This window comes from Amphiura filiformis, chromosome 3, assembly GCF_039555335.1.
Source record: "Amphiura filiformis chromosome 3, Afil_fr2py, whole genome shotgun sequence".
NCBI classification, from domain to species: domain Eukaryota; kingdom Metazoa; phylum Echinodermata; class Ophiuroidea; order Amphilepidida; family Amphiuridae; genus Amphiura; species Amphiura filiformis.
The window spans coordinates 38,475,642-38,491,590 of NC_092630.1; the positions used below are offsets into that span (position 1 = coordinate 38,475,642).

The following is a 15,949-nucleotide window of genomic DNA, read 5'->3' on the forward strand; positions in this document are numbered from 1 at the left end:
TCTTGTCAACAGAGAACAAGCAGATCTCGCCTATCTGCTAATTTTAAAGGTTTTGGTGGCTCTGAAAAGAGCCATTCACTGAAGACTGCCCCTTGTCTACAGAAAACAAGCAGACCTCGCATATCTGCTAATTTTTAAAGGTTTGGTGGCTCTAAAAAGAACCGTTCACTGAAGATTGCCCCCGTAGAAAACATATAGACCTCACCTACCACGCGTGGCCTATCTGCTAAATTAAAAAGATAGGCGAGGTCTGCTGAAGAAGTCAGAGCTAATCCTGACGAAAGCTTGACAGTTCAAAACTTGTCTGACGGCGAACCCGCTAAATAAACCAACTAATTGTCCCGTCGTAAAAGCATGGTATCCCACAATTAGCATGTCAAATCAGGGTCTGTGTCAAATGTTCATTGCAGTGTGCCAGAAGATTTATCATAACAAGGGACCATTCACAAACACTTGTTAGGGGGGGGGGGGCTGATGCAAAAAAAGGGGGGGGCTTAAAAGATTTGACCCTCCTAAGGGGGGGGTTCCTGGGAAAATTGAGTTTATATGCTTTTCTATGAGGTTGACCCATAATTTTCATTGCATCAGGCCCCCCTAACAAGAGTTTGTGAACGGTCCCCAAATTGCAGTACTTTGGTCATCATCTCAAGAGATATAGGCCTATAACGGCCTACTATTTCATATTCATGTAGGCCTAGGCCTAAAATGTCATATTTTGTGATTTGTGATTGTTGTGATTTGTGATTATTTTTCACGATTTTCTGAATGAGCAAATCACTTTTCAATTTAGATTAAAATTCTTAACCTAATAGGCCTAGATTAAAATCTGAATTAAGCTATCAATTTTTTAATCTGTACGATGGATTCAAAGATTGACTTTTTAACATCTTAGCGTGGATTTAATAGGCCTATGCCTAAACCAAGACTAAATGACTAATCCAAATTAACATTAAAAATATGAATTTCAGTCTATTAGATTAAAAACGAAATTAGTTTAATCTTTAAAAAAATTTATTAGCCTTAATGGTCCCCGGAATTTGTCCCTCATCGCAATTTAGAGAGTAGGGCCTACAAGTAGGGACATCTGTAAACATTTATTTTTTACCAAATATCAGCTTAAAAAAAAAAAGTTGGCTACATGCAGTGGTGACATCCTGATTATCTGGGACACAGGGCCTGATCAGGGACTTGACTGCAACCGCGCCCCCTCCCTTCAATCATGAAAAAATTATCTCATCTGCATCTCTGCAAAACAGTCTAGAAAGACCAGAAACATGTACAAAATAAAATGAATATACTTAAAGGCATACGAATTTTATGCCCGGGATATTCTGTTGATTTGTCTCAGTTAGTAGGTCTAAATAATATGTTAGCTATCGGTATGGACGTACTTAATGACATTTTGGAGTAATCATTGTCCTGTTCTGTTTAATAAAACAACAACAACAAATTTAACAGAAAACAGTTTTACTTGCATTGGGCAAGGCTCTTCTTTAAACGTATCCATTCTAAATTTAAAGTCCTTCTCGACTTGCCATCATCGACATTTTCCGAAGCCCAGGAACAGATATGAGCTAAAAATGTGTTGATGTTTAACTCTTCAAACAAAGATAGCTTTAAAAAGCAGGGTATTTAATTTACAAAGTGTTTTCTCTTAAGGTGGTAATAACATTTAAACAATAATAATTACACTACGAGGGATAATGGGCTCAAATTTACCCAGCAGTTGGATGGGTTTTCACGTCGTTGGATTTGTGCTGACTGCAATGCTGTTGCAACAGCAGCTGTTTGTTCTAGCTGATGTTCAAACTGAGAGCAAAAAGGGAAAGGCTTTGCCGACCTGTCACCCCGTAAGTTTTTCAATATATGTTGTTGCTATTATAGGTGTTATTGATGTGCTTGATTTGCAGTGATAGCCATTGAACATGAATATGAATGATGAAAAACAGTTGTATTCTCTCGGTCGGGGCCACGTCTAGTTCCAATAATTGGAACTCACAGCTCAGACCGTGAGTTCCAAGGAACTATGGGTATGTGTCGCTGCGATTTAGCGTGTATTCATCACCATATTCACATGTACATGGACTTTTCGCTGCTCATAAAAATCGCTCGGAAATCATCTTTTAAAATATTTCTTTGGACAAAAGCTGATGCGTAGAATAAGTTGAGCAATCACAGATACATCAGTGACACAGGTTTCTAAAGTGAGTATTTTACTAGATATGCTAATGCAAACTTGCCAAAATAAAACCCTGGAGGCACCCTACGGGAGTACCTACAACTTGAGAACAAGTCCTCAAATGTTCGAAATTTGTAGTTACTACAGTACAACTAGGGCCACGTTCATGCATTGCCATTGGAGTGAAAACAACTTATCGCATATTTTTATTTGCAGAGAGTCGAACCTGACACAATAGTGTGATAGCTTCAGCGTAGTAAATAAGGCGGGCCCGTAGCCCGTGAAAAGCAATGCGGGCCCGATGAAAATGTGCCATGCAGGCCCTCCTGGCCCGTGAAAAAAATGTAAATTTATAAATTTAAGCTTACTGAAAAACAGGACTGAAAATACAAAAAATCTTCCAAGACATCGTCCATACTACGCTAATTCATAATGGAGATTCATTTTAAATGCATATTTTCAAGAAATGTGTTTATTTTCCATGCTCTTATGCCAAAATCAACATGATTTTGCCTGAGAACTTCACAAATGCCAGGTCGCCATGCTTCTTGTTGTATAATATTGAAACATCCTTCGTGTTTAAAGGTCCAACTATGGGGGTGAACCAGTATTTCCAAAATTGAGTAAAGTAAATAAAAATAAGTCATAATTTTGTTTGTGTGCACTTTCAAGATACCGGGGTATACATGTAAATAGTAAGACAACAAAATTATACTGGTAAAACTAATATTAAGAATATTATTCGCACAAAAATGTCCACTTGGGCCAGCCAAAACTATATTTATTTGAAACACTTTTTATACCTTGAACACCTCCAGTTTAAACTCCCCAGGAGTATTTAGGAGGTTTACCAATCCAAGATCCAAGATCCCCTGTAAAAAATGGAATGGCTCAGGCTCAATGTAGTCTCCTCCACAGCCAGTTTGGTTACGCTCCCTCCACACAAACAGTCTGCCAATTGCCACTTATAACGCCGTTTCTGATTAGCTACACAAATGTAGCCGTAGAGCTGTACATACGGGAACTTGATTGACCTCAGTCAGCTGGCGAGATGGCGGGTCAAACTTGCTCATGAATAATAAAGTAGCCGTCTAGCCGATCGACCAATTGAAAGCTTTGTTTGACGTCAAGCTGGATGACGCCGGCAGAAAACCGTTAGCGAATCAAAAAGGACCAGTTCGTGATCATTGGCAGACTGTTTGTGTGGAGGGAGCGGAACCAAACTGGCTGCTGTGGAGACTAAGGCTCAATGATGCTCATCTATTTTTAGATCACACCTGTGTTCCAACTTTCTGAGGTTTTCAAGAGGTCATCTGGTGACGTTTACATCAATAAAAGACCATGATTTTGGGATGTTTCTGTATTTTCACTACCAAAATAAAATATTGGCTATGGTTTCAGCTTACTCTTTGCTGAAATTTGAAGGATCTAAAAGTTCTCGAAACACAACATTCCTGGATTTCCCCCAGCTGATGTCCATCATAATCACACAATGTCGTCAACATGTGCAGGCCTACTCTGGCTGACGGCACTGCCCTGGGGATAGGCTTATTTTACGTTGACTGTGAGTTTCTTAGCTGGGAAATTACTACTTCCAACTTTATTTTGGTAAATTTAAATATATTTTCTGTAAAAATATTTGCTAATTTAGTATGTTTTGACTTTGTAAATTCAAGTTTAGAATTTAGAAACTTAAGTCAATTTATTCGGGCCCGCAAAAGTTTGTGAGGGCCCCCAAAGATTCAAGAACAAGGGCCCAAATGGCCCGTGGTAATTTTTGCTTATTTACCACACTGGATATAGCTTGTGATACACTCAAGAGTTCAGTGAATGCAAATGTTGTTTTCACTCCAGTTCTATTGTCAGCCAGTTCATGCCCGGATGTCCGACCAACAGAATTGTAGTGCCTACCGGTATCGGTACTAGTATATAAACCCCGGTATAAACTACAAATTTTGAACGTTTGAGCCTTGAGGACTTGTTCTCATCTTGATGCCTTACCTTACGGTGTCTCCAGTGTAAATTGTTTTCATTTTTGTATATGTCGCAAAATATTAATATTGACAATAATTGACAACCTGTTTGACCTATCCATATTCATACATTGCTTTCCTGAGTTTTCATTTCATATTTTGTAGTGATAACTAGTAATTTGACTAGAAATCATACTTCTAATACATTGATTGTACCAAAATTTAAATCAAATTCAGGTCAACATACTTTTCACGTCAGGGCAGCCTATGCATGGAATTCTTTGCCACCGACAGTAAGAGCTCAGATGGAAAATATGACTTTTAGGCCAATTTCAGTCAAAAATTAAAGAAATTTAGACCTGTCTTTATCTACATTAACATTTTGTTCATTTGCTTGCTTGATTTTTGTATATAAATGTAATTATTGTAAATTCTGTATTTTGAATCATGGTATTTATATTTATCTTGTACCATTATACTTATTTGTAATACATTGTAAATACTGGACATATGATATTTTGTAAATATAATGTATCGTAATATATTTTGTTGCTATAACATGTATACAATGAGGGCCTGCTTGAAAAGAAGTGCTTGTCACTGAAGCAGTATATAACCCTCAATAAAGAATAAATAAATAAATAAATAAATAAATACAAATGTGTAATTTGCCCGGGTAATTTGCAATCATTTGTAGAGTAAGGATTTTCTCGTTCCGACGGGTAAGTACAGATGTACACTAATGCACACTTAACTGCGGCGACACATACACAGCACTTTTATTATTGTAACTGGAATTTTTAAAGAAGAACATACTGAGTATGTCCATCCAAAAAGTTCTTAATGAAGTTCAATACATCTGGTATTGCTCGAGAAGACTAGCCAAGAATTTTAGGCTAGAGACCATTGCATTCAAAATCTAGTCGGATTCGCTGAAGCATGACACTGTGTAAAGCAATGGAAGTTCAGAAGCAAACACAGCTGATCACGACAGGCGATCGCATAAAAAATCTTGCTAAAATTACACTTTAGCAAAATTTTAGACTGTCCAAAATAAGCAAATCTTGCTCAAAAAGATACAGTTGACTCATTGAAATAACTTTCATCCAAATTTCAACATCAGAATAAATAACCTCCGGTGCAAAAAATTGCACCGCTGTCTGACCAAAAAATGATAGCAACGCACTCGAGCATTCTGACATGATATCTGATTTTCGATTATCATTACACCCTCATCCATCAATCATTTCATTGATCCAAATGGATTCAGGCTGCAAGAAGAACTTATTGTAGTAATGCTATGGATCCTCAAATGACTGGAAAATTGTCCCTGCAAAATCTATAGGCCTACATGTACCATTCATCATTTTCCCCGTTCGCACCAGTAGTATCAACCACAACATCCAGTGCTGAAGTTCTAGTGTCATCCATGACTTATTTCCATGACAATTTCAGCAGCAGAATAAAATTGGAATATCTGGGAGGAAGAAGGGCCTAACACCATCAAAACTGGTTTTAGAAAAAAACACTTAATATTTGGGAAAGTATTAGCTCTAGACATACTGTATTAAATGTTTTCATCTTCAGGGGATCTTTAGTACATGAACATCAGTATGTATGATATTTCCATGGCAACGGTACCGTACAGGTCTCATGATTGGGATTCTACGCTTCAACATCGAGGTCAAGCAGACGTCATACATGTATTGCTAGATTTTAGTAAAGTCTTTGACAGAGTATCACATCTTCGTCTCCAAGGGAGATTGGAGAGGGGTGGGTAGACATGTAATTATACACGAAATTAGGGTTAGGGTTAGTTTAGGGTTAGGATTAGGGTTAGGGTTAGGGTTAGGATTAGCTTACACGAAATAATTACATGAAGGATCGACCGAACTTTGAATACAGTATACACTATCAGGCATGAGAATTTTCAGTTTAAAAACTGAATTCAGTTTTTTTTATAGTCAAAATTTCCGCAACTTTATTTAATTTCAGCCTGTTTTTGGTACTTTTTGCCCAATTTCACGCGCATTTTCAGTTTTTTCAGTTTTTTTTAGGAAAGTGCAGTCTCATGCCTGCACTATATCTATCATTAATAGACTATGACATGAATACAAATTATCAATTTTCATATTAAAAATAACAAAACATCTTGATTTTTTTTTTTTTAATTTTTTTTTTTTAGGTCAACCATGAATGATCCTAGCATTTAGGTCTAGGTCCAGGGACACCACAAAACCGAAAAAATTAAAAACTTAAAAAAAAATTTAAAAAAATTTGTTTCTTCTTTTTTGCAATTTGGTACCCGTTACCCGCCCGAAAAATGCTTGGTACCGGGTACAAAATTACCCAAAATGCCAGGCCTACTCACCACCCGGTCATGTGAAGTCCACAAATATTACCGTAAGCAGTAAAGATAGTGTGAAATTGCTTCCGGATCCAAATGGTAAAAGGTGGTGGGGGTCAGGAAGTTTCAATAAAAAGGGTACCTGAAGAAAAGATGTTTGGCACCTGGTATAATAAAACCTTATACATGTAAGTTATATTGACCAGTATCAACCTTTTGTTTCTTTGCCTTAGCCAGTTTCACGGCTAAGGCTTTCTTTTTACCGCGTTCTTTCTTCTTCTTCTTTCTTCTTCTGTCAACATCATAATCAGCCATCGTAGCCACATGCTTTGAGCCATATTGATCATAGTTAGTCAGTAGGACCATTGGGTGTTGCCACAAATGTCAGATGACTATTTCCGGTCAAAGGTCATCCACTTCCGGTCAATGGCCAAAAACGGGATTTTCACTAAAAATGCTTCTCCTTCCACATATTACATAGCATCGTGACGTCACTTACACACATGCATCATCTATAGCCAGTGTCCAAAAGTTATACCATAAAATTGGAATCAAAGGTCATTAAGGGGTCACTTCGGTAAAAGTCTGAAAAATTTGTAAAAATATTCAAAAAATCACTGTCTTTACAAATTACATAGCAGAGAGTCGCTATTAGCACACATGCATCGCTACTAGCCGGGTCTTTAGGATGCCTACAGTTTTGGGGTCAAAGGTCATTAAGGGGTTACTTCGGTCAAAAACCAAAATTATCAAAAATTAAAAAAAAAATTTTATCTCAAAATGTAAACAGACCAGAGTAATATAATCATCATACATGAATCAGTGTTACCTGATGTATGCATGGTATTTTTATTTTGGGGGTCAAAGGTCATTAAGGGGTCACTTCCTGTTTTTAGCTAAATAACTTCAAGAATTTTTATCTCAATAACTAAACATAGTAGAATTTTTAAATTAAAATTGGAACAATGCATTTTGTCGGTGTACATTAGGTTTTTTTTTCATTGAGGTCAAAGCTCATTAAGGGGGTCAAAAGGTCAATCAAAAATTTAAAAAAAATCAAAATCCATGTATAAGTTCCGATTAAGCTGGAATTCACCAGGAATATTCATTATGACATCCTAAGCACTATGTAATATTTTTGCGGGGTCAAAGGTAATTAAGGATCACTTCCGGTTATCAACAAAACCGAAACATATCAAACATCACTGGCTAAGGGTCGTGCTCTGTGAGCACAAGGTATCGTAGATCTAGTTTTTCTTTTTTTTCACCAACTATTTTGCAACATGAGTGAGCAAATTTTCTGAACAATGAAAAGCAGATGTGTGGATGTAAATACAAATTGTCTAGTTTTGTACGGGAAATGCAGAGGTTTAAAATCCTGCTGAACGAAAGGGCGTGGAATGCCATGGATGTGTCACTTGCTATTGAACATAAAACGGAGAAAGATGTAGGGTCTTTCATCTCCTGACAATCGGGGTTGATTTCAATAATGGGTTTTGTGTAAAGGCCACTGTTACATAATTCTCTGATTTATGCAATGATTCATGCAAGCAACAAGACATTTCAGCAATCAAGTTATATTTTTGATCATAATCTTGTACATTTTGTATTGTGTGATTCTATTTAAAAATCTTCAGATTTTGTCAATTTGGGCTGTCCTTACTCCCTATTCCAGAAAAATACAGAACTATTTTTTTTGGATTAAAAAAATATCCCGTTTTGCCAAATGAAACATAGCTAAATCCTAATCCTTTAGTTAGTCCTAACTGGCAATATAAATTTTAATATTTTTGCAATTTGAGGGGAAATGGTCCAAAAACATGCAATTTTGCATGTTTTCTTACAATTGTAGTCACAAAATTGTAAGACTTGGCACTAGTCTAAGCATTCAAAATCTTGAGTATTGGGTAAGAGTTAGCTCAAAATTTTAATATTATATGTTATTTTTGCTAACTGGTTATGAAAAAGATTGGAAAATTAGAATGCAGAACTTGAAATTAGTCTTTGTTCAAGTCTTTGGGCTTGATTGTCACAGAGTATGAAAAAGGTCGGAAAATGCCTTATTTCCAAAAATTGACCAAATATTAAAATTTTACTTTCATTACCAGTTAGGACTAACTAAAGGATTACGATTTAGCTATGTTTCATTTGGCAAAACAGGATAAATTTTTTTAATCCAAAAAAATTAGTTCTGTATTTTTCTGGAATGGGGAGTAGTCTCTGCTGCCCACAGATTACAAACTATAATACAGAAAATGCAACATGCAAGATGAGGTGGTTGTATTTTTGAGGAGCAATTGTATGTATGAGAGCACAGTTTTAACTTTTACATCAGCTGATGATAAATGATACCCTATGTTTTTCATTACAGGCTGATTTTCACTACACCTACACAGACTGTGATGATGCAGGTGTGAGATGGCGGGTTCAAGTCCCAGAGCCAGACCATTGCAAAGGAGGTGCACCTGATGCACCTGTCAGAGCTGTTGATTGTGGTAAGTCCATAAGTGTGTGTGGATGTGGGTTGTGAATATGTTATCGTGAGAATTGCAAGGGCTATGATGCTGAAACTTGGTGGGGTTTAAATTAGATTTTTAAAATGATGCAAAAAATGATAAATAAGTTGGTTCATTTGCTTAAAATTTATGCCTATGAAGCCAAATAACCTGGGGTATAGTGTTGGGACAGGATCATGATTGTAGGGGTAGGGGTGTGTGTGTGGGGGGGGGTAGGGGTAGGGTAGGGTGGTTGGGGTTGTAGGGTTGTGGTAACGCAGGGTAGTGTAGCATACATGTAAGTAGAGGGCAAGGTGGTGGGAGCAGTTGGTGGAGTAGGGTGGTTAGGCTAGTGGGGCAAGGTGGTGAGGGTACAAGTAATGGGGCAAGGAATAAGGGTGGGGTAGGGTGGTGGGGTAATGAGATGCGTATAATGGGGTAAGATGGTTGGGCTAATGGAGTAGGGTGGGGGAAATGGTGTAGGGTATGGTAGGGTAGGAGTTTAGGATAATGGGGTAGGGTGGTGAATAAGGTTGTAGCCTGGGGTTGTAGTGGGGTACTGGCATGGTAAGGTAGTTTGTAGTGAAGTAGGGTGTGGTGGTATGCTAGGGTAGGGGTAGTGGTGGTGGGGGTATTTGAGAGTGGGTGGAGTTACAAGGCATCAACATAATTTTTCATCCCATAGAATAAGATTGAGGGTATAGTGCTGGTTATCAATTACAAAAGCAGGGGGGAAGGAAACGAGACTAAGAACAACCTTGTATTACTCTTCTACATATGTCAAAGACTCAAAGTAATAAACCCCAGTCATATGTGATTTGATAATGAAAAAAGGGGGGTATTTTCTTTATCTTGACAAGCATACACACCACAATATACATATGTAGCAGACACATTCTGTCCATGAATTGATTGCATGCTAATTCAAAACATAATGCAATCAAGCAAAATTAGTTGTTTGACAAAATTCAGTTTGTAAGTTCATATACATGTGCCCTTTTTACAGAGCTTTATTTTGATGATAACTCCATTACAATATGGTCATTTTAGTGTTGCTCAGAACAATAGAATACAATTTAGTTGAACACTGTTGGCAGAATCTCAAAATCAATATTAGTGATACTCAATTACCTTGATCACATCACATTTCGTTTCAATCAGCACAAGTGATTGCACAAATGAACATGTACAGTGTGAGAATGAAGCATCAGCTCTAATTGTAATAATTCTTTTTCTCTGTAATTTATCTGCTTGTCCTGATATTATTGAGCAATCAGTAAATTGTTGCCATACTCGTATAATTATAAGAATAATTTAAACTGTGTGCATTGTAGCCTGCAGAATTGCAGATTGCAGACATTGTTTCTGTATAATACCCAGAATACTCAATTTGCAGAATACAAGTACATACTGTACAAAAGTTCCAGATGACAAGTGCAAACACAAAGCAACCCATGATTTTTGTACAATAGCAGGATCTAGAATTCTGCACCAATATGATCTAGCCTATATCATATAAAATTTTATTATTGCAAAAATATACTGGCAGTAAAACATTGCAGATTGCATAAAGCCTAAGGTGGAAATTGTATGAAAACCAGTAAAATTCATTTGTTCTGGTTGAAAATTTGTTGCCAATATAAGCCGGGGAGTCCATACAGTTTATTATTAATTGTCATTACATTTTGTACGGTACTCAAATATTTACTGGTTGTTATTAAAATTGTGTTCACTGATGCATTAGATCTGAGTACATGTCTTTCAGAAAACCGTTAATGAATTGAATTTAATGATGATGTCAATGACAAGGACATGTATTTTCATGACCTTTATGCATAATTTTGTAGTCATTTACAAGAAATAGATTTGTACTGTGCAGGTCACATTATGTATGTGAAGAAAGAAAGAAAGAAAGAATGAAAAAGAAAACAAAACCCATTCCAAAACAGAGGTGAGGCAGAGCCCATGACACATACCAGTTGGGCTGTGCCATACATGTACAAATGGGTAGTTATTGCAAAAAATCCTTTGACATGGGCTTTAATGTTTTTTTTAAATAAAAACAGTAAAACAATTGACCAAAAAATATTAACCAAACTCCTTAGATATCATATGTGTCCCTATTTTTGGTGATTTTTGTGATTTTGGGACTGTTTTATAATGTACAAATTATATGTTCCTTTAGGAGGGGCCAATCATATGAAATGACCAACCAGTTTCAACTGTTGCAGTATGGTTAATTGGTTATTTAACCAATCAATTTGTAACCAGAACTAGACTCGGCTCATCATATCATATCCCAGTCTCAAAACTGAAACAAATATTTAAATGTATCAAGAAAACTGTACCGGTAGTCTCCTTCAATGGCAACTGATCAGTGAACAAATGTGGCTGCTCATCAGCTAGATGATATAACGTAGTGCGAGGGAGTAGCATCGAGGCAAATAGGACATTGAATATTTTATGCAACTTATCAGCTGAGCAAATGCAGCTGGGCTAGCAAGTTTTTATTCCGCACTCCATATGGGCATAGTGCACGTGGTTTGTGAGTCATATCATCTAGGCTTGATATCTTACATACGTAATAAAAGCTGCCAGTACCAGTACATATTGAGTGGATGGTACTGCGTAGGTTCTGAGAATATATTATGTAAAGCTTCCTTTGTCAAATCACATTTATAAAAAGCTGTACTTGATGGTTTTAAAAGAACAATTCCGGGATGTTTTATTAAGAGAAAACAGATTTTGAAATTGGAAATAAAAGTTGATATGGCCATACAGGTATAGGTATACCCATCTTTTGGGTATATGGTGATCCTTGTACAAAAATGTATATTGATGTGCAGTGAATATTCACCATATTTATCACCAAAGGGTCCATGAGATGTGAGCGAGTCAAAATTGATACTTTTAAGTATCAATTTTAAAAAGTACATAAAATGTATTCTTTTTATGAGATACGTGTAGGTGAGAATATTTAAAAATGGACTTTTGTTTTGTGTATCTGGATGCCATTATGAACAGAATAAACCCATACATGTACATGTTTGTAGTTCAATGCATGTAGTTGTCTGCTGTCTCTTCAGAAGAATAAGGTCATTGCCATGCTATGTATAAATCCTGTGTATCAAAATAAAAGATGAGTTCTCTTTCATTTGTTAATTTTTTTTATGAAATGGGTCATGTGATGCAAATTTATTAATAAATTCTTTATTTTATCCTTTTTTAATTTGGAAAGTATATCCAATCCATATTCATCGGGTGCATTGTAAAGAGCAGAGAAGCCTGTTGTGAATGTGTACGTTTTGGCAAAATGCTTTCAGGATCGAGATATTGTATTAAGTTACTCAACATCACATTACATTCCATGCAATTCAAATGCTCTCAAAATCCATTTGGGAGATTTACAGAGCTGAACAGGATCAATGTAAAATTGAAGTTCAAAGAAAGGAGTAGACCTGTGTACAATGATAGTTACCTAAGAATCAAATGTAGAACATGCAAATATGTGATCCTGCCACGTGATAAAACAAGCTACATTGATTCTTTCTTGAGATCAATCTGCATTGTAGGAATGGACCAACTCTAATGTTAGCCTCTTAGTCTTACAATGTACACCTGCAATCTTGCATAAATACGACACATTTCACTTAATTTGGCAGGTGCTTTATATTTTACGAATTCATACAAACAACTGACATTTTCACATGGGCTTAATTTTACAAATCTAGACATTGTCTTATTTCTGAACTTTTCAAAAGCAAAGATAATATATTTTCTGTTATTTAATTGATCAAATCTATACACTGTGCAAAATTCAACTAAGATAAAGTACACATTTTACAATATATTGTTGCAAGACAGGTGGATCTGGTGCAAATTGAGTTGCTAGGCAAGTCAAGTCTTTTTATGAGATATTCATCCACTACATGTACATAAAATTTTCTTTAGAAATAGAGATTAAACTAAAGTAGTGAAATTGTGAGTGTTGAATAAATAAGGTTTAAGCTTTTGTCATTTTGCATCTCTTTTGTTGAAACAAGGTAGATTCACTTGGGGTTTATTTTTTGTAACTCCTTTTGTTTCTGCTGTCAGGTAGGTAGCCATCTGTATTCATCATAAAACAGCACAACATTTTTTTTTCAAAGTCAAATGAGAGTAAAAAATAAAATTGAAGCCAACTAGCAGTATTTTGTACAAAGCATGAACAAGGGAGATAGGAACAGAGGAAAACACCATTAATTGGCATTCCATATATATTTAATTATGTGAGTACTAACAAAAGCTGTTGGAGAGCATGACTACTAACAAAAGCCGACAAAGAACAACACAAACAGAAAAAAGTAATGCTTCATTTCAAAGTAGGAAGCCAGATAGAAGCACTTCACAAGTTTGACAAAGATGGAAAAAGATGCAAGAAGTGATAATGGACATTTAAAAGAGCAGCGCCAACTGACTTCACATACAACATTGTACAATTCAAAAGTCTGTTCCCCAATCCAAATTACTGTACTTTAAAATTACAATGTTTCATTCCTTAAATTTGCTCATTCTGCATGCTGAAAACCAATCAAAATTCACATTAATTTTTCTGTTGCTGTTGTGACAGAATACCACTTGTGAGCAGGCTTGGAAAAAAATGTTTATTTACCGGCAAGCCAAGCCATATTTCCCTCCTGCAGGGCAGCGTTTCCCACCATTTCTTATGTGTTTCTTTATCTAAAGAAGCTGGATTTCCGCCTAGAACACAAAATTTGCAGACAAGGAGCTTCCCAGATTCCCTTTTTTTTTTCTGGTCTGCTTGTGACTATTTGGCTCAAATATCTGATAATTATGTAAACTTGTTGGATTGAAATAAAATAGTATTAACTACTAATTGAAAAAATATACACAATCAGACATTTTGTAGTGAACCAGCCAAAATGAAAAAAAAAATCCATTATGTAGGGTTGTTTCCTCTAAAAGATTAACTGAAGGAAATGTGTACATTACAAGCCCTTATTGCACAGATTGTTGTTGAGCAAGAATGGGGAGACAAGATGTATGTGGGATGATGGAGAACACTATTTAATGCAACTGGGACAGTAGACGCATAGTTGTCACTTAATATCAATTATGCAGTTTCAACCATGTTTACTCCAGTCTGGGTTTAGCCATGCTTTATGATGGTGATGCGGAAAAGGTCAGGAGGTTGGTCAGATTATTATTTCCCTTTGGAAACTTTTGAAAATTGCATGTGCAAACCTTCTTTTAGAAACTTAAATTTGTTAACTTCTGAAGTGCTTGTGGTTCTTGAGATGAAATATGGTTAGGCCATAAAAAAAAGGTTTGTCTCAAAGCTTGCGTGCGCGTTTGTAAAATCGCACGATTTGACAAAAAAGAAATTTTTTTATTTTTTTCCAGAAAAAATTGGAGAAAATCAGACCTTTTTCTCAAAATACCATGAAAAAAGTCGGGAATAAAAAAAACCCAAAAAAAAAAACGCATTTTGCATTTGTTTTTAAAATTTCTCACGAGCTTTGAGACAAACCTTTTTTTTTTGGCCTTATGAAAATGTGAAAATAAAAGATTATGAATAAGGGAGAGCAAGTTCAGCATGTTCACACCTGCATGATCTGACATTTGCCTGATTGTACTCTAGTTAATATGATTTGCATCTAATTAACTTATTTTGAGCATAATTTGAGGAATGTATGGCTTATCTGCTATCTACTGAAGACAGCATAATTAGTATGCTGGGCAATTAGGAAAAATTGCTGTCAACTGAATTTCAATAGTTATTTGTTTTGTTTGAACTTTGACATTATGCATTCATCTACATTTAATATGAACACAACTCTTTGGGCAGCTTTGGGCAGCTCTTTTAAAGTGTAAAAGTGTAGTCACTTTCATGTATACACCTCTGCATACTGTTTTTGCACTGTCCGTCCATATGTGCTCATGAAAATATATCCTTTTTAAATTTCATGAACATGTGGTTTGAAAAACACCCTTTTTGTGTTTCATGAATCACATTTCTTCATCTGAATCACCCCTTATTTCGCAATATTTTCGACAAGCATGAATACCCACGGATGCACGGAATGGGGGGGGCAGGGCTTAAATTAGATTATATTTTTTTGGTGTGAAACCTACACGTAATGTGATCTATTGATCCAAATGTTCAGCCTGTCCGTGCATGTATGTGTTACCTGGATAATTACAGACACTAAAACACCTCATGTGTTAAACATTTCATGATTATATTATGATCATTATTGATCTGATCATGATTAGTGTTGTGAACCAGTTTTCAACTGATATGATTTCATCTGCTCTCTAGAATTTTAACAGAGAATTAGAAATAGAGAAATAGAATTGCAGATTCAATTTTACTATAAAAAAAAGAGAGATTTTAAAGTGAACCATAATAAATATATATGTAGTGTCATCATATTCACCAAAAGTGATTTATTACATGGATCATATCATCAGCCTACTACGCTAAGGCCTAAAAAAAATAATGTTTGGTTTCCGGTATCCCGACCGACCATGTAAAAACCTGCCGACTCAAGTAATTTTATCCAATTTTGAAAAAAAAATTTAAAAAAAAAAAGGTTTTTTTTTAAAGTTATTTTTCGATTTTTTAGTGTCCCTGGACCTAAAGTGCTAGGATCATTCATGGTTGACCTAAAAAAATAAAAATTTGCACAATGTTTTGTGTTTTTAATATTAAAATTGATAATTTGTTTTCATGTCATTATCTATTTAAATGATATCAAAATGCATTGAATTTGAATGCATTTTGATATCATTAATAGAGTATGACATGAAAACAAATTATCAATTTTCATATTAAAAACACAAAACACCATCAAAATTCAATTTTTTTTTTAGTTCAACCATGAATGATCCTAGCATTTAGGTCTAGGTCCAGGGACACTACAAAACCGAAAAACGAAAAAATAAATCTCGG

General features: G+C 35.6%; 1 protein-coding gene across 1 annotated transcript in view; it reads left to right on the top strand.

The window, feature by feature from the left end:
• Window positions 1-1,530: 1,530 nt before the first annotated feature.
• LOC140148466 (endosome/lysosome-associated apoptosis and autophagy regulator family member 2-like) overlaps window positions 1,531-15,949 on the top strand; it is a 62,096-nt gene continuing 47,677 nt past the window's right edge. Inside the window, exons 1-2 of the mRNA XM_072170436.1 lie at window positions 1,531-1,850; window positions 8,871-8,994. Of these exons, the coding sequence (XP_072026537.1) occupies window positions 1,704-1,850; window positions 8,871-8,994 (271 nt within the window). The 5' untranslated portion in view covers window positions 1,531-1,703. The remainder of the gene's footprint in view (window positions 1,851-8,870; window positions 8,995-15,949) is intronic.